Source organism: Phocoena phocoena, chromosome 11, assembly GCF_963924675.1.
Source record: "Phocoena phocoena chromosome 11, mPhoPho1.1, whole genome shotgun sequence".
Taxonomy (NCBI): domain Eukaryota; kingdom Metazoa; phylum Chordata; class Mammalia; order Artiodactyla; family Phocoenidae; genus Phocoena; species Phocoena phocoena.
This window is the reverse complement of record NC_089229.1, coordinates 21,946,359-21,974,081: the sequence shown is the minus strand read 5'-3', so window position 1 is coordinate 21,974,081 and position 27,723 is coordinate 21,946,359. Positions and strand designations below refer to the sequence as shown.

The following is a 27,723-nucleotide window of genomic DNA, read 5'->3' as shown; positions in this document are numbered from 1 at the left end:
TATTGTGGGAAATCTAAATATTAATGACACATCTTCACATATGCAGGCATATAAATTGAATTGGTCCAAATGTCAGTAAGAAATATTACCAGTTCTTGGAGAAGGGACCCTTGCAATTTCTAAGGAGCAAGGTTTCTTTGTAACTGCTGTGTCCATGAGATCACATAGAAAATTCTCATTTTCTGAAGGAAATGTATCCAGAGAAGCAGATGGTACAATTTCCATAGTGTAATTCCTCTTCTTTGGATAGGACTCCTGAAAGGAAGGAGAAAAAATAAAAATAGCTTTGTGATAAAGACACAGCCTGTTTAATTTATAAAAACTAGAAAAAACAATAAGGTTCGTCAGTTCTTCTAAAAGTGATTGACAGGTGATGGTTCATCTGTTTGAATAAGTTATGCAACAGTGTAACCCCAATATTATCAGTGATCTTTTTAGAAGGGTCTTTATAATTTGGTTCCCCTGACGTTATCAGGGGAGGTCCTGATCTCCTGTCATGAGATCGTTTTGTAATACATGTGTATTTTCTACTTGTGGCATAAACTGTTGTTTAACTAATCCACAGTCATTCCCACAACTTTACTCCTTTGCTTGCTTCCTAGAGATATGACTCAGGTTTTGGCCAGTTAGATATAAGGGGAAATTTGCTGGGAGGCTTCTGGAAAAATATTTTTCTTCAAAGAAAAGACATGTAAAGAGGCTTTTTAAGAGCCTTGGCTTTCCTTGGTTTCCTCTCTCTGCATGCAGCCTTGATGTCTGGAGGGGGCAGGCATGTTGTAACCATAGGCAGTAAGCCTCTTACCTCAAAAAGCTAACAGGCCAAGAAAGGCAACAGAAGGGTAAAAAAGCCTGGGACCTAGATGGTATCACTGAGCTGCTCAAATAGCCCCAGGACCAGTTTCTTCAGGCTTCTTAAGCAAATATTAAAGTTCTGATTGTTTGAGTCATTGCTAATTGGGTTTTCAGTCACTTAGAAGTAAATGCGTTCCCACCCAACACACTTCTGTGGTGAATACTGCTAACTAATATACTAAGGTTACTCTTTTCAGGTTAGGATAAAATTAAGGTCCAATTTTATATTACTGATTCTTCAATATATTCTAAAAACTGGAATTTGTTTCATTTTACAAGATCTTTATTTCTTATATAAGGCATTAATGGTCAGCAAATATTTATTGGGCATCTATCATATACATCTAGGACTGTGCTAACTGCTGGAGATTTAAAAAAACAAATAAGACATAATCCTTGCCCTCAGAAAGTTCACTAGAGAAGAAAAACAGATTATCTGCATGGTGAATTTCACAATTAATCATGTTTTACTTTTGATATTTGTTATCTTTATAAACCATACTTCACTATCAAAAGAAAAAAACAAATAAGAAGAAAAATTAACTCACTTTCAAAAAATCTTCTAAGATATATCCATGGGTTGGTAAAGATTTAGTACAAGCTCCTATTTTTTTCTATAATGATACTTACAGTATAGCAGAATAAGTATTCAAGGTCAGTGTAATTGCTTTCAGACTATACCAGACCCTCACACATCAAAGAGTCAATTATGTTCACTCTACTCTATTGAAAGCAGGAAATTGGGAGTAATTTATTTTTAACAACAAAGGGTGACAAAGTTGAAAGCGTCCAGAGGAAAGCAATCAGGATGGTATGTGATCTAAAAACCATGTCACAGAAGAAATGATGAAAGGAACTGCAGTGTTCTATCCCAGAGAAGCCTTATAGCTGCATAATAGTTTTCTCAACATATTTGAAAGTCTGTCCTTCAAGAGCTATCCCACAAAGTGGGGAAGGGGATAAGTTGTTGTGGTAGATTTATTCTAAAGTTCTTAAAAGTAGAACAAAGAGCAATGTTTATTAGTCAAGGAGGGCAAATTTGGGGCAACACAAAAAATAGCTTTCTGTGAATTAACAATATTGCTTATCTTCTAAAATAAAAATGCACTGACAGGGCTTCCCTGGTGGTGCAGTTGTTAAGAATCCACCTGCCAATGCAGGGGACACAGGTTCGAACCCTGGTCCAGGAAGATCCCACATGCCGCAGAGTAACTAAGCCCATGCGCCACAACTACTGAGTCTGTGCTCTAGAGTCCGCATGCCACAACTACTGAAGCCCGCGCACCTAGAGCCTGTGCTCCGCAACAAGAGAAGCCACCGCAATGAGAAGCCCAGCCTGCGCATGCAACAAAGAGCAGCCCCTGCTCGCCGCAAATAGAGAAAGCCCACACGCAGCAACGAAGACCCAATGTAGCCAAAAGTAAATAAATAAATTAAAAAATAAAATAAAATAAAAGATAAATATTAAAAAAATGCACTGATATAATAATTAGCTAAAAATAGCACTAGAAAGCAACAGAACTCCTCATTAAGTGGAAATGTTTACACAGAACTATCTATTGATAAAATTATGTATAAAACACACCAGGTGACTGTAAACTCCATGAAAGCTGGAATTTCTCTTGTTCACCACTCTATCCCCAGAATCTAATATAACTCCTGCCACATAATGGGTCCTCAGTAAATATTTTGATCAACTGAACAGTCTCTAATGTCCTTTCAAACAAATCTGAATACCAATTAGGAAAAGGATAATGCCTTTTAAAGATGTAAATTACTTTACTCTTTTTTTTTTAATGATTGTTTACTGCTTTACATATCAAAAGTGAAAAAAATGAGATTACAGTAAGATTGTAAGGAGCCTATGAAAGAAGAGTCTCCAGCTTAAACCCTAGTTCATCCTAAAATTAATCAGAACAACCCATTCTTCATGAATTTGATTAAGTTGGACTTTTACGATGTTTATAAAGAATTATGAGGATTTTAAAGGCCTTGAAAACTACTTTGAAATTTAACCACACAGGGTGAGTTAGTATATTAAGTATATATATTTATTAGAGAAATATTAGAAACTATAAAGAAAGAGAAAAAATATCACATGAAAACCCAGCATGCTCAGATAACTAACAGTAACATTTTGGTGTATATTCTCCCAGATGGCTTCCTGTGTGTAGACATGTGGTGTGTGCAAAGGAAAGACCAACTATTTTAAACAATAATGAAGTACACTCTCTTCTGCTTCTTAAGGGAGTGCCATCATTTCTCATTGGCGTAGAAGTCTATAGTACGCACATGGCTTCCTTATGGAAAGTGAGGGCCCCAAGGGAAGGAGATAGTAAAACAAAGATAGCAAGGAGGAGATAGTAAAACAAAGATAGCAAAGCCGTACCTTTGTAACCAAATATTTTATATTACCAAAAAAGCAGGGCATTCAACGAAATACCTGACAAGTATCCCTTGAAAGAGGATATATGAGATTATAAAATAATAAAATATATCCACGTGTGTCCATGTTTAAGAGACTGATCATTACCACTGAGATCTGCCCCTCCCATCCCATGCTCCCCTTTCCATTCCCACCCCTTCCCTTGGCAACCAGGGCTAAATCTTGTTCTGAACGTTGTGTTTATAATTCCCTGGATTGCTGTTAAAATTTATTTATGTATGTAAGTATCAATAAAGAATAAATGGTTTCGTACTGTATGCTTTTGAATTTCATATATATAATATAAATGCTCTTGCTCTTCTGTGACTTTTTTCAATCAATATTATGCTTCTGACTTTCATTTATTTTCAGTGTGATGCAGGAGTCCATCATATAGGCATACCACAAATTCACTTACACATTCTCCCAACAACGGACCTTTAAACATTTCCCAGATGTTTTGTTATTAAGAAAAATGTTGCTATGGATATTCCTGTACAAAGTACATTCATACAAGTAACCAGGGTACATTACCTATTCCAGTAGTCATGGGACAGAGAATCAAGAATAGACACAAGATGTGAAAAATGAATGGAATCAAAAGTTCTACACAAATAGGAAGTTATAGCAAGAGGTGATCATGAGAATTGAGATTGGATGCCTTGTAGATTCTACAGAAATCTTAAGGAGGGCATTGCGTTTTCCCACCCCAAGAAGGATAAAAGTTTAAGAGATTTTCTGTAAGTCTTACATAAAGATATTAAGTATAAATATATAAAGATATTATATGTAATGTTTTCTGATTTGGTATTTACCTCTAGTAATGTATTCTGAACAAGTTTCAATGACAAATACATGTCTACATGATGAATTTAAGTCCCAGTACATGCACAGTCATAATTTATTTAGTCAATCTTATCATACTGAAATTTTAATGTTTTTCTTTTAAGGGAACACTCTTGTGCATATATCTTTGTTTACATGCTCAACTAGTTCTTTTGAAATGGAATTCCTGTGACAATAGTTATATACCATATGCTTACATATAACTGAATCTGTTTCTGGATTTTCTAATTGTTCCATATGTCAGTCTATTCTATACCACAATCATACTGCTTTGATTACTAAAGCCTTAAAATTAATTTTACTATCTGGTAGGCTATGTCTCTCCTCATATTCATCCTTATCAAAGCACTGATGATTATCCTCATGTTTATTTTTCAAAAAACATCTTTAAACATTTTTGTCAATTTCTCCTTAAATCATTATCTCAACATCATGCCCACTCATTCCCCAAGTCCCATATATAACACTGAATTAGGTATCTCAAACACATTCATTTCTCTCTACCGCCACTACAACCCTGGTCCAGGTCACCATTGTATCTCACTTGAACTGCTAAACAACTTCCAAACTGGTCTCCTTGCCTCTAGTCTTGCTCCTCTCCCAATTAATTCACTTTCAAACACAAGCATGAGTTACTAAGAGTAAGTCAGGTCAAAATAAATTCATTTCCTTTCATTATAACTGTATTTGATGACAGAATCATAAAATGTTCTAGTCATAGTACCTACTGATTCTTTTTAAACAGTTAACATGGTCTTTCATAATATCTCAGAATTTCCATGCTGAATGATTTCATTAAATGCATTAATGATCCAGGTAGTAAACTCATTAAAATAACAAGATCTGGAAGAATAAACTAAAGGTTAAACATAATCCCATTAATCTATAAGTTAAATGGGGTTAATAACTAAAGACCTGCTTGTCTAGTACCTAGCAAAGTGCCATGTTCATAGTAGGAGTCAACGAATATATGCTAAAAAATAAATATATAAAATAGCTAACATTTCAGTCAGTATTTTAAGGCCTGATTCCTCATCTAGAATTAAAGAACCATAGAGGCAAAGACTACAATCATCTTTTTCACATAGTATGCACTTAATAAACATTTGTTGAATTAATGAAATCTGAAATAATGTCATTCAAAAACTATCACAGGGCTTCCCTGGTGGCGCAGTGGTTGAGAGTCCGCCTGCCGATGCAGGGGACGCGGGTTTGTGCCCCGGTCCAGGAAGATCCCACGTGTCGCGGAGCCTGCGCATCTGGAGCCTGTGCTCCACAACGGGAGAGGCCACAACAGTGAGAGGCCCACATACCGCAAAAAAAAAAAAAAAAAAAAAAAAACCTATCACAGATTCAAATCACTGTAAGAAGAATAGCAACTTATGAAGTGTTTTACAGTCTGCAAAGTAAATAGTATTTCATTTAGCCAGATGATTCGCATTTAGCTCTCATAACAATCCTCCTAATATTACTATTATCCCCATTCAGAAACTAAGGTTTGGAATTATTAGGTGTCCAATATTAATCAACATCTGGTTAATGAACGTTTTGGGGCTACAACCTAGGTCTTATCTCAGCAAATCTAGTTTTCATACTATTGTATCCCAGACAAAAGGACTATGACAAGATCTTTATTGCCATAACTAAGGGAAAGAGGCAACTCTGCCCATTGCTAGGTAGTATCTAACCCTGCCAACCTCTTAGCCTTTTCAAGCCCTCTTCCTTATTGTGAGAAATGTGGATTTTGATACACAGATTAATTGCCACAATACTCTTGATGGTAAATCCTGGCAATGGACCAGACAGATTAAAAGAATTGAGGTCCAACAGTTTGTGATTCACTTTTCAAGGCTCCATTGTACCTAGTCTAGCAAAATATGGCTCCAATTTGGTTAGCAGCTTTTGCTTTTTTCTTGATATTTGGCCTCTACCTTTATTTGAATGTCTGGTTCCTGAATCCCAGACTTGTTTCTGTGCTTGAATTTTTATAATGGTAGTATGCCTAAGACTGTGTTCTCTGCCTTGGTCTTTGCTAACTCTTTTCTGAGGGACTAATGGCTTGTCCCCAAATCCTAAACAGATCCCTAACTTCATACTGCCTAACTTCATAGCCCCTGAGAGACTGTTTAGCTTTGATGCTTACTTAGTCACTTTTATCCTACCTGTTATAGTTAGTTGTGCAATGTGTGAACCAAATAATGCTTCTTAAAAAAAGATGCATACTGAGAGCACTGAATAAATTAATAGTATGCCCCTCAAGAAAAATAAACTTTAGTAATAAAAAGTCTACATAATATGCTTTCACTTGTTTGCACTGTGTTCCTATAAGAGTTTAAAATCATCAGGAGTGGGCTCAGTCTAACAAGTCAAAGTTTATTAGTAATTAAATATGAGGTCCTATGGTTCAGTACAGAAATGACTTTTAAAAATTCAGTATGTGGGTATATAGATTAGCAATACTATGAAAAAAGAAACAGGAGTTACAGCTGACAGTATGAGTCAGAGTGTAACGCACCAGTTAAAGACATAATGTGACAATGGCTGATTTAATATAAGAATGATATTTAAACCAGGGAACGTGACAGCCCCCCCTTCCTCTGTGCTAATTAGAATTGGGAATAATCTGGTTTAGGAATTTTGTAAAAGACAGGCTACCTGTATGATGTTGACCATCCTTTGGAAAGTGGTGCAAGATTGTATTAACCGAAAAACCTTAGCAACAATCAGGGACCCGGTATGGGCATAGTCGTTTCTCAATAGTACCAATGATGTAGCTTTTTAAATTAGAAATAAGGTGACCTAGAGGCTTTTCTAGACTACTTTGACAAGACATCTCTGTGAACCTGCCTATTAATACAGCTATTTCTTAACCACACAGGGGAAACTGAAGCAGCTTAACCAGCACTGCAGCAAACCACACCTGGTACACTTAGCTTGGTACTGGGGCCTACATCTGAGGAGCTGCAAAGACGAAATGGACTATCTTCTCTGCACATGGGTAAGGAAAGTGCTGAGTATCAAACCCATGTCATGTGGGGAAAGATTGAGTAAGAAAAGGTGCAGGAAAACACATATCACAAGTATTTGAAAAACAGAAGAACGACTAGAATTGATAGAGAGTGCAGATAGATGGTAACAAGGCTGACTACCAGCGCTTCCCAGTATGAAATGGGCTGCTTAGCAAGCAGCAGGTTCTCTGCCGCTGAAAGTCTTCAAGCCTAGTCTGATCAATACAAAGCATCTCCTAAGAATAGAAGATGGTGGTTTGACTTAGATGAGTTTGAAGATGTTAGGTACAAAAGACAATGGGAATAGAATTATTATGCTAGTACTATGATACAAGCTACCTGCATATTTTCACTGCTTCCTGAATTCTTTTTCTGATAATGGGAAAAGTAATACTAATGCAAGGGAGTGTAGGCTATGGCTCTTTCAAAGTTAGAGATGACTCACAATTCTAAATGATTCACAGTAGGTGAAAACTTTTGGAAGTGGTCTTGCTGCTCTGACATGTCCTGCAGTATCAAGAAAAGTATGCCCTGAAGACTTACAATGACATTAAAATAAGGAAGACTACAACATAAATATGGAATATTAAGAAAAATAAGAAAATAAGAGATTTTGAGTGGGAGAGAAAAATGAGTGACAAAACCACCCTAGGGAAAGGAGAATTGATAACAATGGTAGGCAAAATAATAGCCTCTCAAAGACGCCCATGTCCTAATCCCTCAAACCTGTGAATATATCATGTCACATGGCAAAAGGGGATTTGCAGATGTATTAAGTTAAGGATCTTGAGATGGGGAGATCATCCTGGATTATCCAGGTGGCCCAGTATCACAACAGTCATTATAAATGAAAGAGGGAAGGAGAGTCAGTGTCAGACTGATGCAACGTAAGAGACTTGACTGACCATTGCTGGCTTTGAAGGTGTAAGGCAGCCATGAGTCAAGGAATGAACACAGCTCATAGAAGATAGAAAAGGCAAGAAAACAGATTCTCCCCCTAGAGTCTCCAGAAAGGAATGAAGCCCTATCAACACCTTGGACTTAGCCCAGAGGGACACACTTTGGACTTTCAGAACTGTAAAATAATAAAGTTATGGGTTTTTTAAACTGCTAAGTTTGTGGTCATTGGTGACTGCAACAATAGGAAACTAATACAATAATACCAGCAGAAAGCAACACACATAGGGAGGCAACAGAAATTATTAAGGGTTGAGAGAGGAACATTAAAATTGGACTCCAATGGAAAAATACACCTTGTTATATTATGATATGACTCAATATTTTAAAGATAGTGATTCTTTCACTTTCACTTAGTCTTAAATTTAATGCAGTAGTATTGCAATAGTTTCCCTCCCACCCCATCTTGGATCTTGACAAGTGATCCTAAAGTGCATTTGGAAAAATAAATGTCTGACAATAGCTAGGTATCAATTTGAAAAGAGAAAAGTAATGGAGGGGGTGGAGATCAGCATTTATCAGATATTTAAATAAATTATAAATGGTTCTGGTGCAATAACTGAAAGGCAATAAAATAGAAGAGAGAATTTAAAAAGACAAAGCTCCAATGCTTGTGAAAATTTATTATATTATAAAGATGGTATTTCAAATCAGTAGGAAAACAATGGATTATATAATAATTGCCAATGAGATAACTGACTAGTCATTTGGAAAGAAATAATAAAACTGTATTAATACTTCATTTCTTAAAACAAAATAAATTACAGATAAATATTTAAATAATAAGTAAATACACCTGTAAAATAATCTTAAAATAGGAACGGCCTTTGACAAGGAGCTATAACCAGACTCATAATCAGAGCTGTAGAGAAAAAGACTGGTGAATTGGAGTACATACAAACATGAAACTTCTATAAAGCCACTAAAATACAAAAAAAAAAAATTAAGAAACATGACAGATTTGGGAAAATTCTTTGACACATGTGACAAAGGGCTATAATATCTTTATTATATAAAGAGAATTACAAATTGGGATTAAAGAGATCATCAACCTAAGGAGAAAAGTGGGCAAAGGATAGGAGCAGTTCATGATAAACAGCTAAAAATTTCTTGTATGAAAAGATGCTTGATCTCACTTCTAATCAGCCATATGTAAATTAAAGCAACACATGATATACCATTCCTGATCAAATTGCTGTAGATAATACACAGTGTTGGTGAGGGTTTGGAAAAATGGGTACTCTATACAGTTTTATTTGAAGTGTGAATTGATATAAATCTCTTTCAGGCTAATTTGTCAATTGTTAGAGCAGACCTTTAGAAAGCAGATCTTTAGACAGCGTTGACTCTTGGACTTCTGCCATGTTAAAATCTTTCCTTCACCTGGGACCAGATGAGATTGGTAAACTGCCATTATTATTCCTAGAGCATGGTATTGCAAGGCACCATTTATGTGCACTGCATGATTATCACTCTTGCTTTCTAAAAATATATGTACACGTGCTACTTTGAATGCTTCTGTTAAATAATGAAATGGGAGTGGGGAGTATTTGGAGGGAAGCCTGATTCTTAGTGCCACGAATGAGAAAAGCTGTAATCAGATTTTACAAATGGCAATCATATGAGTTGTAGGTGGTGTCAGGATATTGCCCCTCTTTGGAAAGTGCTACCAATCAGTGTCCCCTGGAGCTCGATTCTTAGTTAAGACTCTCTTGATCAAAGATGAGGTGACTTCAAAGATGGAGATGTCAATTATACATTTGAAACCACAATAGAAATCTCACCAGATAAATGCTGAGAAACCAGTGTGGGTACTGAGAATGTTATTTTGAGTATGTTTTGGTTTCAACTGTGTCTCCCCAAAAGTCAAATGTCAAAGTCTTAACCCCCAGAATGTAATCTTATTTGGAGATCAGGGTGTTGCAGACATGATCAGTTAAATTAAGATGAAGTCATTTAGGGTTAGCCCCTAATCCAATGACTGGTGTCTCTATAAAGAGGGGAAATTTGGAGACAGACATGTACACAGGGAGAACAGCATGTGACGATTGAAGTTATGCTGCCAAAGCCAAGGAATGCCAAAGATTGCCAACAGACCACCAGAGCTAGGAGAAAGGCATGGAACACATTCTCCTTAGAAGAAACTGGCTCTACCGCCACCTCAATTTCAGACTCTTAGCCTCCAGAACTGCCAGAAAATACATTGCTGTTGTTTAAGCCATGCAGCTTCGTGGTACTTTGTTTTAGCATCCCTAGTAAACGAATACAGGATTAAAAAAAGGAACTGGCTTCAAAAAACTTTTGATTAGTCTCTTTTAGTGTTCTAAAATCTTTACTCTTGGAAAATTAATAATTAACTAGGGACTAGCAAGGAAAAGAAGATTAGTTGTTCTTAATAAAATTCCCAAAAGTGTTTCAAAATTTTAAGTGCACATACTCTTTTACCCAGGAATTCTACTTCTAGAAATCCTTCCTACAATTAAATTCACAAATACAAATAAAAATGTACATGTAAAGAATGTGTACTGAAGCACTGTTTATAATATTAAAGGACTGGAAATTAGGTTCATCATTAAGAGACTGTTTAATAAATAAATACCATTCATATAAAGAGGCAATGTAGTATATATAATGCAGAGGTCCACAGATTTTAGACTATATAAAACCTACTTTGGATCATCTGTTAATAACTCAGACTTGTGACTCTCTCCCAAATTTTTACTAAATCAGAATCTCTGACAATGAGCCTGGAGATCTTGTTTTACAAGTTTCCCAGGTCATATTGTTGCAGATGGTTGATGAAATATACTTGAAAAACACTGGAATAGTAATTAAAGAGTGTGGAGTCAGAATCCTAGCTCTACCACTTTTAGCAAAGCAGCTGCCTTAGCAAAGTCTCAGTTTCTTCATCTGTAATATTAGGATAGAATACTAATAGGATCTACCTCAAAGTGTTGTTGGTGGTTGTGAATAAAAGAATAAAATTAATGAAATACATTTGAAATGAAATGAATTTTATAAAGTACTTAATGTAGTGCCTAAATGCTCAATAGATGTAGCCATTATTACTATTCAGTCATTCAAAAAGTGAGACGAATGCATAGGTACTAGTATGTTGAGCTAAAACAAATAAACAAAGGAAAGAATAATATATAATGTATGTTAACATTTCTATTAAAAGAAAGTGTACACACCTATATGTATGGAATATTTCTGGAAGGAATGATTAGAAACTCTTGTTGGTTAACACTGGGGAATGTGACCATATTCTGTTTTGTTTTTGCCTCATCTTTTTTTTGAAAGTATAATACATGTTATTTTCAGAAAAAAATTCCGTGAGCCTAAATACCACCTGAGGAAGGTGATGATACCATTTCAAATATAAATTAACTTTGATTTTCATTTCTGGTACTGTTGTGTAGAAATCTGCACACCCCAGGTGAAACTGAAGATGGCTGGAATCACAAGAATAAGCTCTTTAATAAACTGCACAAATGCAACTGAAAGTATGTCAAATGCCATGCACACTAAATAGGGATCCGCTCAGGACAAATCCTCAATAAAAGACCTAGATAATCTTCATAAGGAGTCAAAATAAACAGAATGTAGCTCACCAATAACAAGACGACAAAGAGGGAAAATCTTATGAAACAACCTTGAGGCTAAAAGACTAAGGGAATGCATTGTCTAGGAAGTATTAATTATTGTCAAAAAAGAAAAGAAGAAAAAGAATGAAAGAAACCAAGATTACTTATATGAAAGGATTTCTTTGCAATGTGAGGAGTCCAAGCCTCATATTCTTTCTCGGAAAGAGGCAGAAAACAAAGTATTTTAAAAAAATAGATAAATACTGAACAAATAAATGAACTGAAAAACTGAATATTCAAACATAAAAATACATACACATACATGTAAGTATTCACAACTAGGTATAGGGAGCCAGGAGATAAACCTATTAAAGCCTGTTAGAAAAATAACTGAGACTTAAGTTAAATAATGAGAAGACAAAGGGCATCGCCAAATTTATAGGAACAAACTGGTAGACTGATGTTGAAGTTGCATAGACATATGTTTAGTTTTGGTAGGTCTGGTAATGGTGAAGAGTCCTGGGTGACTACTGTAACTATGCTTGGGGTCTTTATTCCGGTGTTAGTGAATGTGTGACTTAAAGGGCCAAAGACAAGGCAGACAGAATAAGAAAATACATTATATACTGCTCCCAGGACATTCACCCAGTCACCTAGGTTTGAACTCTTGGAGACATTTTGCTTTCTCCTGTTGTCATGCTTACTGTTACTATAAAGAAGGAGTCACCAACTTTTATAAAATTTGCACTTCATAATAACTCCTAAACCCAGTATTACTTTTCTGTTTCCATAATCACCAAACTAGCTCAAACTTCATCGACTCATGCCTGTTACTTGAATAGGCCTTCAATCTCCCATCTCTGAGTCCATTCCTTTTTTACAAAAAGGGTTTCCGCCACTTTGAATGATAAAACATGTTTTTCAAAGTAAAAAATTTTACAAACCCCTATGTGATAATATTAGAATTAATTTAGAAATTTAGGGAGTACAATAAATGACTTCCTTATTCCCTGCCCAAATGGTAGATAAGAGTCTAGGGGTTGACAAATCTTTTCTGCAAAGGGCCAGAGAGTAAACAATTTAGGCTTTTCAGGCCATATGATCTCTGTTGCAACTACTCAATGCTGCTGCTGTAGCAATAAAGAGACACACATAGTATGTATACAGAAGAGGCTGGCCAGATTTGGCCTGCGTGGGTCAGATTTGGCTCAGAGACTGCAGTTAGCCAAACCGTGGATAAAAACAAAGGACTCAGGCAAATGGATTAAAACGTCAACATAGGCTAGTGACAGAGCAGATACTAGAGAACATGGCTTAGGTACAAGGCAATACAGGCTTTCTACTACTATATCTCAGAATTAGACAAACTAGCCTCAGTTCTCCCAAACCTGAACAGGTAGGTGTCTTACTGCTAAACTTAACTGCACATACTCTCTGCAGATGAGAAGATCATGAAGAGAATTAGTGACACATGCTCAGTTCCTGCTTCCAAATTTACAAAGCAGTTAACTCCCTTGAGGAGTGAGTTGGAGCAGAGAGAAGCCCAGGTAAACTGATCAATGTCTCTCCACATGACAATATGAAGCAAAGAGAAAGAATCCTGCATTCTCTGCCCAACTCCAGTAGGTAAGTTATACTTTTAGAATCTGTTGTTTGAAACAAGTACATGAGCAAAAAGCAACAATAAATTTCCATTTTATTAATCACAGCAAAACTAATACACATTTGAAAATAATAAAAATGGATATGGATATGTAAGACCTATGATTTATGTAATCTACAGACAAGCTTTGTGCCTATATGAAATTGCAAGCCCTTTATAGTACCTCCATAGAGTGGTCCCATTTGAGATCTATAGCTTCATATCGTTCCTAAAACGTAGGTGCCTATAGCCCCAGATTGTAGTACTATCAGAGGACAACAGTTATCATCCAATAAATATTTGTTGAATAGAAATATGAATTTTATAGTAATTGTTCTACTTCTTAAGGCTTTCAATGCCTCCCCAAGGATACCATTCAAAAGGAACCCTCTGTTAGGCTGATGTATTTGGTAGCCCCCATCCTGAATGTCACATTCCTGCCTCTGTCTTTTTGCTTATGCTGTCATCATCTCTTTTGAGGATCAGGGGACTCTTCTAGGCCTATAGATATTCTCCTTTTCTTTCACAACCAATCATAAACTTTACTTAGTCTCTGAAGCATTTCATCAGTTCTACTGCCTATATGGCTTTCTTTCTTCTCTGAATCTAAAAACAACAGTAATATTCTATACAGTATCTCACAACACACTAGATTTTCAGATCCTATATTGATACTCGATATTTTTATTGCTAGCTACTTCTAAATTCTGTCTTCCCAGAGAGCAAGTGCTCCCAAACAGTGCTTCTTTGTGTGTTTCAATACAGCACAATCCTGGCACAAAGTAGATTCTCAAAAAATTTTAATTGATATTAAATGATTGGATTAACCAACTAACAAAAAGATGAATAAATAAATAACATAAATAACCAAGATTAAGAAAAATTAAGTCTTAAGAATAAGGAAGACAGCCTAAATAGCCTCCAAAGCCTTCCATTCCTTGTGCTATTCTAACAGAAACATTAATTATAAGAAAACTCTTTTGTAGTCATTTACTCTCTACTCATGGAAACAAGTAAGGTAATAATACCATAATTGATTTTTGTTACTTTAGCTTCCAAATACGGTAAATAATACAAATCTGTAATTTAATGTTTTGAAAAATCTGGAAGAACACGAAAACTGATGAATAATATAATTATTTAAAATACTGAAGAAGACTATGGTGCAAAGGCAACATGGATATATGTATTGCTATCTCCAGTTTCAGCCTTGTTAGATGCACATAAAGAAGTGAACAACTGAATGAGAAATGTTCCTAGGTTAGGGAAGAGTCCAGAAATCGGACTTTGATCCCACACAGGAATTAACATTTCTCAATTATAAAGATTAAAGCAATCATCTCATTGATAATCATCTCATTTTTCATTTATTGCTTTCTCTCCTCAAGGGCTATGGAAAATCAAAGGAGGAAAATCATTTGAAATCATGATAAATCCACATGCTGACAAAAAAGCACTGTGTTCTAAGAAGCAAGGAGTGCTTGAACCCAAGACTCTTTCACTTATGAAAGATACACTACTAAAATACATTCTATTAATACACATTCAAGGCTATGGACCTATCATTTCTACACACAGCAATTAAAGCTCAATAATACAAAACTGTAGATTTCTTCCATCTGCTTTACCAGAGAATCACATGTTAGAAAAGTAAGTTAACATAATAAACATTTTGGAATATCTTTAGACTTTAAAAATAACAAACAAAAAACTTTCCTTTTCTTCTTCTCCTTTTTCTAAATTAATGTGATTTAGGAAGCCTCTTGATAATATTTAGCTTTTGATAGTATAAGACCCTGGCTTTAAAATCCAACACCTATTCATTTAATCTTTATGATCCCATGACTGGCCCAAGGAACTTAAGAAGAGACTGTTAGTGAAATGAAGATGTCAAAATAAAAGTTTGCCACACGTCTGCTTTCCATTATCCTCATTACCATTACTCTACCACCATCTCTGTGAAGCAGAGCAGCAACATTTATATCTTTTGAAACCCCTCTATTCCATTACTCCACAGATCCGGTCGATCACCAAATCCCATGACTAATCCACCTTTGCGTTTCTATGTCCATAGCTGCCATGTTAAGACAGGCCTTAGCACCACACACGTAGATTATTGGCACTGCCTCTAAACTCATCTCCCTTCTCGTACAGCTGTATTTCACTCTATGTGAAACCATTAGAATAATCTTCAAACATCATTATCCTCACATTATTCATGGTCTATGAACTCAAGTACCTCCCAAATAAATTTTACTCAAAACAAAATTCTTTAGCTTAGCCCTTAACTCACCAATCTCATCTACTTTATTTCACCTTCTAGTCAACTCCTTGCCAGCACTCTGCTTCATCCGACAAAAAAGCATTGTGTTCTAAGAAGCAAGGAGTGCTTACTCTTTTTAAAAGCCAGGGAGGAAGCACTTCTAGAAGAAGTAAGGATCTCCGAAAATCTACTCCACCATAGAAGTAACAAGAACATTCACAAAAAAATGTCAAAAATCAATTTTTTCAGAACTCTGGAAATAACAAAAACTTGCAGCAATCTGTGTAAACTTTATCCCAGAAAATCAGCAGAATTTTTGTACAAACAGTGAGCACTGTGGCAATCTAACTTGCCCCATTCCCATTTCTTTGTCCTCAGTTCCACAGGGAGAAAATTAGCAGCCTCTCAATAATAGTAAGTCTTTAAACCAGTAGCCAAGAAGCCACTAGGGTGTGTGTGGGGGGGGGGAGGGGGGAGGGTTGAATGGCTTCGGAGTGCTGCAAACATCCTTACAGCCACAGAGAATTCTCCAGATTTAACATGTTCAGCAGGCCCCTGGAAAAGGCCTATTTACAGGGCTTGTTCTTATTTGACCTGATGCAGAGCTCACTTAGTGAGAAAGGCGCTATCTTCTAGGTGTTTGTTAAAATGAATTAACAGCAACCGTTTAATGTTGCAGCTGTTTAACGTCACAACTGCTGGAGCCAGTGATACCAGCAATGGCTAATAAAAGGCTCTCCAAAAAACCTTTAAAGGAAAATCTGGAGAAAGAGATGCCTATAGGGGTCTCTGAAAAGCTCCAGCATATTTCTATGGACCAAAAAGGCTACATACATGTGGAGGGCTGTGTGCATGCCCAGAAAAAAATCTGAGAAGACTCTGATCTCTTACCTCTGGCTGAACTAGTTCCGTACAAGGAGGAAGTAAAGCTAAGGCAGATACAGAAGCTGCCAGAACTTGAGGACAGACCTCAACACACAGAGTCCATGGCATAGGCGGACTTATTGGTTCAAGGTATTTAAGAAAATCTCTGTCAAATTGTAAGGTAACCACTAAGCTAATGCAGCAGACACTTAAATGGCCACAGTGAAAAACAATTCAGACTTGACAGAATTAATCCAGGAGAGTCACTAAACGAACAAACAGCAACAACAACAAAAACCCTGGGAAGGGAGGAATCTGATTTCCAGAGTTGCCATTTTATATGATTTTAAATGTCCAATTTTCAACATAAGTTATAAGACTTATAAAGAAACAGGAAAATTAGGCCCATATAAAGGAGAAAAAAACAGCAGAAACTGTCCCTCAAGAAGAACAGATTTTGAACTTACTAGATGAAGACTTTAAATCATATATTATAAATATGTTCAAATAACCAAAGGAATCATCTATAAAGAATTAAAGAAATGTATAAGAATAGATATTAAAGGAAAATAGAGAAAATCAGTATCAATAGAGATATGATTTTTAAAAATGGAAAAGAACAGAAATTCTGAGTTGTTAATTAGAATAACTGATATGAAACATTTGCAAGAGGGACTCAAAAGTAGATTGAAGCTGGCAGAAGAATGAATCAACAAACTTGAAGATAGGGCAATTGAAATTATCCAGTCTGAGGAAAAGAAAGAAACAAGAATAAATACAAATAACAGACCATTAGAGAACTGTGCAACACCAACAAGTATACCAACATATGCATAATGAGAGTCCTAGAAGTGAGGAGAGAAAGAAGGAACAGAAAGAATTTCTGAAAAATAATGGCCAGAAACTTTCCAAATTTGATGGAAAAAAATTAATCTACACATCCAAAAATCTCAACAAATTTCATGAAAGATAAATTTAAAGAGATCTACATATAGACACATAGTTAAATTGTTGAATAACAAAGACAGCAAGAATCATGAGACAGCAACAAGAGAAAAATAATTCATCTTGTAGAAGGGATCCCCAATAAGATTAATAGCTAACTTTTCAGAAATCATAAAGTCTAGAGGCAGTGAGTTGGAACATTCTAAATGCTGAAAGAAAAAAATGTCAACCGAGAATTCTATATTCAGCAAAACTATCCTTCAGAAATTCAAGGTAAATTATGACATTCCCAGATAAACAAAAATTGAGAGAAGTGCTAGTAGACATGCCCTAAAAGAAATACTAAAGGAAGATTTTCAACCTGAATTAGAAGAACACTAGAGAGTAACTCAAATCCACATGAAGAAATAAAGAGCATGGGTAAAAGTAGCTACATAGGTAAATATGAGAGACAGTATAAATGTATTTTTATTTGTAATTCTTTTCACCTCATATATTATTTTAAAATAACAACTGCATAAAGCAGTAATTATAAATGTGGGTTGATATGTTTATAACGTAAAAAGATGTAAATGAAATCTAGAGCTGTATGAAAATAACTCAAAAGGGGGTAGGAAATGAAGCTATATTGGAGCAAAGTTTTTGACTACTATTGAGATTATGTTGGGATTCATTCAAGATAGATTGTTTTAAGTTAAAATATTAACTGTAATCATAGAACACCCACTAAGAAAATAACAACTATAACAAAATAATACAAGAAACTCCAAGAGAATTAAAATGGTAAACTAGAAAATATCTATTTAATACAAAGAAAGGCAGTAAATGAGGAAAAAAGAAATTAGAAGTATTAATACATAGAAAACAAATAATAAAATGGAAGACGTAAGTCCTACTTTATCTGTAATTACATTAAGTGTAAGTGCATACAACACTCCAAATAAAAGGCAGAGATTGGCAGGATAGTTTTGTTTTGTTTTTTTAATAATCCAATTACATAGCATCTACAAGAGACATACTTTATATTCAAGGGCACTAATAGATTTAAAGTAAAAAGACAGAAAAAGATATACCATGTGAACAGTAACCCAAAGAAAGATGGAGTGGCTATACTAATATTGGACGAAAGAAACTTTAAGACAGAAATTGTTACTAGAGATTTAAAATAGAACATTTAATAAATTTATAAAGATAAAATGGTCAATCCATCAGGAGGACAGAACATATACAAACACATATGCACCTAAGAGAGTCCCAAAACACATGAAACAAAAATTGAGAGAACTGGGGCCTCCCTGGTGGTGCAGTGGTTGAGAGTCCACCTGCTGATGCAGGGGACACAGGTTCACGCCCTGGTCTGGGAAAATCCCACATGCCATGGAGAGGCTGGGCCCATGAGCCATGGCCACTGAGCCTGTGCATCCGGAGCCTGTGCTCCACAATGGGAGAGGCCACAACAGTGAAGAGGCCCGTGCACCGCAAAAAAACAAAAACAAAACAAAACAAAACAAAACAAACTGAGCGAACTGAAGGGAAAAATAGACAATTCAACAATAATAGTTGGGGAATTCAATACTCCACTTTCAATAATGGACAGAACAATCAGGCAGATCAAGAAGCAAACAGAACACTTGAACAGCACCATAAACCAACTACATCTAACAGACATCTATTTAGAGAGCATTCCACCAAATGCACAGTCTTCTCAAGTGCACATGGAACATTTTCTAGGATAGACTGCATGTTAGACCACAAAGTAAGTACCAATAAATTTGAAAAGAATGAAATCATACAAAGTATATTCTCTGACCACAAAATAATAAAATTAGAAATCAATAAAAGAAGGAACTTGGGAAATTCACAAATACATGGAGATTAAAAAACACTGTCCTAAATAACCAGTGAGTCAAAGAATAAGTCACAAAGAAATTAGAAAATACTTTCAGGTGAATGAAAAGAAAAACACAACATTCTAAAATTTATAGGATACAGATAAATAAGTGCCTAAAGGGAAGTCCACAGCTATAAAGCTATAATAAAAAAAAAGAGAAAGATCTCAAATCAATAACATAACCTTTAAAATTCAGAAACTAGAGGAAAAAAGGAAATCCAAATCAGAAGTAATGAGATAATAAAGATTAGATAGAATTAAAATAGAGAATGTAAAAACAATAGAAAAAAAATCAATAAAACCAAAAGTTGGATCTTGAAAAAGATCAACAAAATTGACAAAAATTTAGCTAGCATGACCAAGATAAAAGGGAGAAGACTCAAATTACTAAGACTGGGAATAAAAGAGGGGTATCACTATCAAACTTACAGAAATAAAAAGGACTGTAAGAGAATACTACGAATAACTTTATGCCAACAAATCAGATAACCTAGATGAAATGCACAAATTCCTAGAAAGATACTAAATACTAAAACTGACTAAAGAAGAAATAGAAGTTCTGAGCAAATCTATAACAAGTAAAGAGATATAGTAACTTTCAAACTTCCCATAAATATAAGGCCAGACCCAGATGGCTTTAATGGTGAATTCAACCAAACATTTCAGAAAACAATATCAATCCTCACAAACTCTTTTAAAATATATATAAGAAGCAATCAACAAAATGAAAAGATAACCTATGGAACAGGAGAAAATATCTGCAAACCTAAAAAGTTAATATCCAAAATATACAATACAAGGAACTCATACAACTCAGTAGCAAAAAAACCCCAAGTAACCCAATTAAGAAATAGGTAAAGGATCTGAATAAACATTTTTCCAAAAAATATATACAAATGGCTAACAGATACACAAAAAAGTACTCAACATCACTAATCATCAGGGAAATGCATGTCAAAACCACAATGAGGTATCATCTCACACATGTTAGAATGGCTGTTACCAAAAAGACAAGCACAACAAGTGCTGGTGAGGATGTAGAGAAAAGGCAACCTGTGTGCACTATTGGTGGGAATGGAAGTTGGTGCAGCCACTATGGAAAACAATATGGAGGTTCCTCAAAAAATTAAAAATAGAACCACCATATGATCCAGCAATCCCACTTCTGGGTATTTATCCAAAGAAAACAAAATCACTATCTTCAAAAGATACCTGCACCTCCACGTTTACTGTAGCATCATTTAAAATAGACAAGACATGCAAGCGAACAACCTAAGTATTTGTCAAGGGATAAATGGATAAAGAAAATGTTATATATATATAGTCATATATGGTTAAAACACATACATATATGGTTAAAAGATAAGCTGAGGCATATTAAAAATCTAAGAGTTTATTTGAACAAAAATCAAGTTAATCAGGTAGCACCAAACTGGAAGTATTTAGAAGGGCTACACCCCACTGACAAGAACTTGAGGGAAGACATTTCTAGAGAAAAGGCAGAAGCAAAGTAAGGAAATTATTGATTGGCTATATATTGAAGCCAGTTAGTTGTTTGTGATTGATTGTTCTTAGGTTCCAATTTTATAGGCTTAGATTCTGTTTGCTTATTTAGGCTGCTACAGCATTAGAGTAACCTCAGTCTAATGGCCTCCTTGTTTACTTAATTTAAATATATATATGAATATTATTCAGCCATAAAAAAGAAGGAAATCCTGCCATTTGCAACAGCATGGATGAACCTTGAGGGCATTATGCTAAGCGAAATAAATTAGATACAGAGAGACAAATACTGTTTGATCTCACTTATACGTGGAATCTTAAAAAAATTATATGTAGAATCTTAAAAAAAAAAACCTCATAGAAACAGATAGAAGATTGGTGCAACTGGGTTATTAGAGAAATATAATGTATTATATAAATCTGACATGATCAAAATGTGCTTTTCTCTCCTACACCATGAAAGAAAGACTATTGGAGTGAAGTTCAGACCCTAAGAATTATGACTTTATTCATATTACCAAATAGTATCTCCCTATAAAATCATATAACTTATTAGAGAATAGTTTCAGAACTCTCACATGGCTTTGTGAAAGAATTTACTTTTATCTCAGAGTAATTAGAATCTCACAGTGTTCTGATTGTCTCTGGAACACTGATCTGAATCTCACTCACACATGCAACAGAATCACCAGAATCATATTATCCTAAAATGTACATTTTTCTTTCTGAAGGTAGATTTCAGTCAGAAATCTAAAATTTTTTAAATCTAAAAATCTAAACATCAGAAATATAAAAAGCATCGGCTACTTCTGTTTAAGAGTCTATAACAAACATTTTTTTCAACAACTTACAAGTCTTTTATCCAAGATTTATGGGCACAGAGACATTTATTTTCAAAGCTACTCATAGACAATTCAGTTCTATAAATGATTACTGACCTCAGCTTTGGCTTTCAGAAAAAAATGATACTTAAAAATTCAGTTAAGAACCTGTGTGAAATAACTTCTTAGGCAGAGCTAGTATACTACAGAACGGATTCCTTCAAAAATTTATATTATGTGCCTGAAAGATGAATATTAAAAATTAAAAGGGTAAAACTATCAAAAACTAAAAGAACACAGGAGTAGGATATCAACTTACATTGCAATAGTCACAAAGTTAAATACTGTCACTGGTAACAGAGAACCAAACATTGCCAATTCCCCTACCTAAACAGTACAGTCTTCAATAATTTTCTGATAAGAATTTCAAAAGCAATAATGCCAACGTCTCAAGAAAAAGCATGGCACTAATAACATAAATTCATCACTAAACTGTATATCCAAGAGCAGTTATAATACATAGGCCTCAGTCCCAAGAAAACTGCAAAAGATGGAGTTAATCAAAAGTATTATATAAAGTAATTATTCTGTGCATTTATGTAGGTGTGTGTGTATGTGAGTAATCAAAAATGGCTAATGGTGAGTGCAGTGGACATAGCAGTCAGGTCAAAAAAACATCTCTAGGCATAAATGGCATATGCCATCTAAAGGTATATGCTAACTTCCTGGTAAAAAAAAAAAAAAAAGGAAGACCAATATGGAATACTCAGACTAATGAGAGATACTAAAATTAAATTATCTGTCTAGTAAGCACATGAGGAGCCTGTGGCATTAGCAAGACCAAGATCAAATGACATAAAAAGAAAAGTATAACCTGAACTCCGCTGGGGATCAAGATTTGGTAGTTCAATTTAAAGATGTTGCCACTATGTTTAAGGATAAAAAGAACGACTATGATATTCAAAGTGTTATGAGAAAAGAGGAAAAAAAGCAACTTTTTTCCCCAAACTACTTTGTGTTTGGATTGTGCCACCTACTGCATGCTAATATCTGAATAAGTGTGGGTAATATGTGAATGATCATATAGTTTGTTACCATGGGCAAATACTGAAATCAGTAAATATGTCAGTTGTCAGTTATTTCAATTCTCCTTCCTCAGTTCTGATATCAGTAACAACCAATCTAATAGGTTTTTTTATTCCAATCTGCCTTAGATTTTCAGATCTATTTTCTGGTGCAGGTTCTGAAGTCCACCAGCTCTGGATCCAAATTCTGGTTTCTGTACTTTATTTTGTATGGCAAGTCACTAAAGCCCTGCAGCTTCTTTTCTTTATTTATTAAATGGGTATGATAATATCTTTGTCAAAAGGTTGTTTTGAGAATGAAATAAAATATCCTGTGTAAAAGAACTAGCATCATTCCTGGAACACAATATGAACTTCCTTTTAGGAAAGCTTCATTACACTGCCTATGAGTTGCACTAAGCATTTCATGACAAGAGACTCTGGAATATAAGGAGTCTACAAACAGGTGATCAGTCAGTTGTGATGGGAGACCAAGAGACAAAAGCAATTGTTCCAAACCCTAGCTGTGTGTCTGGAATATCACTGAAGCTTTTAAAAAGCACAGAGGTCTGACCTAAATAGACATTTTTTTCAAAGAAGACATACTGATGGCCAATAGGCACATGAAAGGATGTTCAACATCGCTAATTATTAGAGAAATACAAATCAAAACCATGATGAAGTATCATCTCACACACAGAACGGATATCATCAAAAAGGCTACAAATAATAAATGCTGGAGAGGGTGTAGAGAAAAGGGAACTCTCTTACATTGTTGATGGGAGTGTAAATTGATGCAGCCACTATGGAAAACAGTACAGAAGTTCCTTAAAAAACTAAAAACAGAGCTACCATATGATCCAGCAATCCCACTCCTGGGAATATACCCGGAAGAGACGAAAACTCTAAATAGAAAAGACACATGTACCCCAATGTTCACAGCAGCACTATTTACAATAGCCAAGACATAGAAACAACCCACGTTTCCATTAACATATGAATGACTTAAGAAGATGTGGTATATAAATATATATATATACACACACACAATGAAATATTACTCAGCTATAAAAAATGAAATATTGCCATTTGCAACAATATTTAGTGAAATCAGACAAAGACAAATATTACTTGACATTACTTATATGTAGAATCTAAAAAATAATACACATGAATCTATATACAAAACAGAAATAGACTCACAGACACAGAAAATAAATTTAGGTTATCAAAGGGGAAAGCAAGTGGGGGAGGGATAAATTAGGAATACGGGATTAGCAGATACAAACTACTATATATAAAAATAGATAAACAACAGGAATTTACTATATAGCACAGGGAACTTATTCAACATCTTGTAATAATGGAAAATAACCTGAAATATATATATATATATATATATATATATATATATATATATATATAACTGAATCATTTTGCTGTATACCTGAAACTAACATAGTATTGTAAATCAACTATACTTCAAAACAAACAAAAAAAGCACAGAGGTCTGAGCCCCACCCATGCCCTACCCCCACTGGAATTTTACTTCAGCAGCTCTGGGGTGAGGTAGAACCTGAGCATCTGTATTTTTGGAAAGCTCCACATCTGATTTTGATGCACCATGGGCCCCTGCTGGTAACCTTTCTACTGCACAGCCTCTTGTAGTTTTCAAAAATACTCTTTCAAAAGTCCTTCCTCAGGCTGAAAAGGCCTGCTATTTTAACTCTTCCTCTGCAAAACACTTTCTCGTTATTTGATTATTCTTGTAGCTCCCCTTGAGCCTTAGCTAAATTATCTGACTGTCTCTTTGGTTATGTGACTCCATTTATCATCGGGTGAACTTACTGGAAGTGAGAGAGACGGTAACTGTGATTCACAGAACTACTGATGTACTCCTAAAATACTGTTAATTGCCAGGACATTTTAATTATTTGATCCTTTCTTCTTGAAAGGACAAAAACAGGCCACTCTAGGCACCACTGGCTAGTCCTATTTCTAGGTCTGAAAAAGCAAGTGGACTTTTTTTTTTTCTTTCTCCCAGGTTAAAGTGTTATAACACATACTTAATTTCTGATGGCTTATAGCAAATGTATTCAACATTCAACCAACATTTATCGATTACTTTATTTCACAACGGACTAAAGCAAGCCCAGAATTCTTCCTTTCTTTTACTTCTTAAATTTTTTCCTTAAGGACATAAACAACCCCAAAAGGGAAACAAAATACAAAAAACAGTCCCTTGGATTATTCAAATAACCATTTCATGCCTTTCTCTCACCATGCTCCTTGGTGGGCACTTTATGAGGTTGGATGAGTTTTAGTTTGTTTACATGATTGTACTATTTGGGGGCAAAGGGATAAGTGGGCTGTTGAAGGTTGTTTGCTGTTTGGTGTCAGAACTAAACCTAAGGCAGCTATTCTTGCATCTGAGTTTGTCCTTTTTGCCTTTTAGCTTTTTGACTTTAAGCAAGTCACCCAACCGCTAAACATTATTTTCTAAATCACTAAACTTTCTATAATAACACATACATCAAAGGACTCTTGTGAAGATTATATGAGTTAACACATGAAAAATGCCTGGTACTGTTCATTCATTCTGTTTTTTATTTTCTTTTGATATAAAATACAAGGTCTTACCTTAAAAAGTTTATCTTTCTGCCCAGGAGAAACGACCACTATTCTATAAACGAACAACAATAGCAACAAAAGCCCAGGAAGAACATGGAAACTTCAATGAACACTCAGAGGTGCTGTGTGATTGTGAGGTGCCAGGCCCAGGAGGCAATGGGGGTTGAAATTCTAGCCCGAACACTACAACCAAGCAATAGTTCTCTCTGGGGTCTGAATCAATCACGTGGGGTGCTCTTTTCTTGTTCAGAGGTTCTATATGGGGTAGTGGATGACCCTGAAAGAGTATCCCTAGGAGATAGAAGATGAGCTACTCTACTGACTGGCAAAGAGCCTTTCATGTTCAACATACTAACACTTCAGTCTTAAATGTTTAATGAATTGAACTGAGTGTTACTGAGTAAATGAATTATCTCCAAGTACTATATACATAAAAATCGATTAGAAATATACTGTTCAAATATTCCAAAATATCAAGTACTTTTTTCTTTTTCACTTAATATTTATATATCTCAGAATTACATTCCAGAGAAGCAGTCTTTAAAGGTAGAAGGTAAAGAGGTTATGCTACATTTATTATAGTGGATACCTTCATGTAAAACAAATAAGGAATTGCAAATTGCAAAAATGTTTGTAGGAGAGTTGGTTTTGCTTTTGAGCTATGTTTTTATGCCCTTCTCTGATGTTTTCTTATGCTGCAAATAACTTTAATATATATATAGCTAAATGAGAGGAATTATAAACCTATAACAACAAAATTTGCCTTATATAATCAACTAAAAATATCAGACTGTGCTGCCCATTTCAGAATACTGAATTGTTTGTTGTTTAGCTAAAAAATTGGTCTAGCATTCCCTAGTTTTTGTCTTGTCTTCTTAAAGATAAGCGTGAAATATACAACAGCATATCATCAGAATTTGTTCCACTGACTTTAGCTAAATAACCTCTAGAAGTTTTGCTGTCACTCTCTAGCTGAAGAAGGCAATACCTCCTTGGCATGAAACGTCAAATCCAAATTCCTCTGCCTGGTCTTGGAAGGTTCTCAACCAATGACCCTTTCCCTCACATCACTTTTTAAACATTTTGCTTTCTAATTCCCAACAGTTTACAAATTACGTGCTCAAAAAATATCTGTAGAAAAAAAGAAAGAGAGAGAGAGAGGGACAGGACCATGAATGTGGTTTTTAAGAGGCAAAAAGGACCCATTCCACAAAATATCTTTCCCATCTCTGACAAGTGTATTAAATCTTATCATTAATAATGTATTCTTTCAGATCTTAACTTCTTTAAAAACATAAATCTTCTTAGAGGGTCAATATTAGTAAGGCACTTTACTCATCAGCACTCTCAAATGGAGAAATTTTGGAGTGAGAACAAGAGAGGGTAGTAGATATGTGAAAAGTAAAAGTAATACAGAAAAGGAAGATTCTGAGAAAGATAGTGTTCTTTGCCTTTGTCCTTGCTAAACATATGCATTCCTTTGGTCAGCCATTCAACGATTATTAGCTCCCATACATACTAGGGATATGATTATTATTTTAGAAGTTTAAAAACTATTCATTCTACAAATACTGGGTTCCTACTATATGCCAAGTACATAAGTATAGGGAACAAAATTGTCTAGCTAGGACTTTAAACACTAAATAAATCATTCCAACTGTGATAAGTACAACAGTGGAGAACTGCCATGGGAACATATAATGGAGAAATATAATAGTGGGAAAGTGGACGTGAGGGCAGAGCTTAGAGAAGATCAGTAATAGGCAGTGATTTACCTGTCTTTTTACCAGACATTGTTCATAATTATGTCACATCTAGCAATTAGAATCCTTCAGTCCTTGCTTAAAATGCCCTCCAGCCCCAACTAACTATTTCGTTCTCTCCTTTTGCCCCATTACTACCTTAGTTTTCAGTTCACACAATAGGTTATAAGATGCCTATATCCAAACTGAGTGATATAACATATAAAGTAAAAAATAAATTAAAAATATATAAAAATCCAGATTTACTAGCGATATTAGAAGAAAATTTATACTAGAAAAATCTTTCAAATAAAAGGATACCATCACATAGTTAAATATGACTCAAGAAAAACTACATGTAAATTTTCAACAACATTAGTGCAACAATGACTATGTTAAATACTTATTGTAGAACTACTACTAGGACATGAAATAGAGCTAAATAAGGGTCGGTTTATAAAATATTCTGAAAACATAATTCAGAGTTGTGTTCAGTCTTCCAAACTATTTTCTTCAGGAATCTGAAACCTCTATATCATCTATATAACTAATATAAAAATATTATGGGTGACAAAAAGCCTTTACCATTGTTATCCTTGTTATATTCATAGTTATAAGAACAGGAAGGCTTATACTAACTTCTTAGACAAAATAATTTGACTTTAACAAATGATAGCCATAA

General features: G+C 34.9%; 1 protein-coding gene across 3 annotated transcripts in view; it reads right to left on the bottom strand.

The window, feature by feature from the left end:
* ANKS1B (ankyrin repeat and sterile alpha motif domain containing 1B) overlaps window positions 1-27,723 on the bottom strand; it is a 1,192,652-nt gene that overhangs the window by 751,815 nt on the left and 413,114 nt on the right. For all 3 annotated transcript variants that reach the window (XM_065888049.1, XM_065888050.1, XM_065888051.1), the window contains exon 10: window positions 90-255. In XM_065888049.1, the coding sequence (XP_065744121.1) occupies window positions 90-255 (166 nt within the window). The remainder of the gene's footprint in view (window positions 1-89; window positions 256-27,723) is intronic.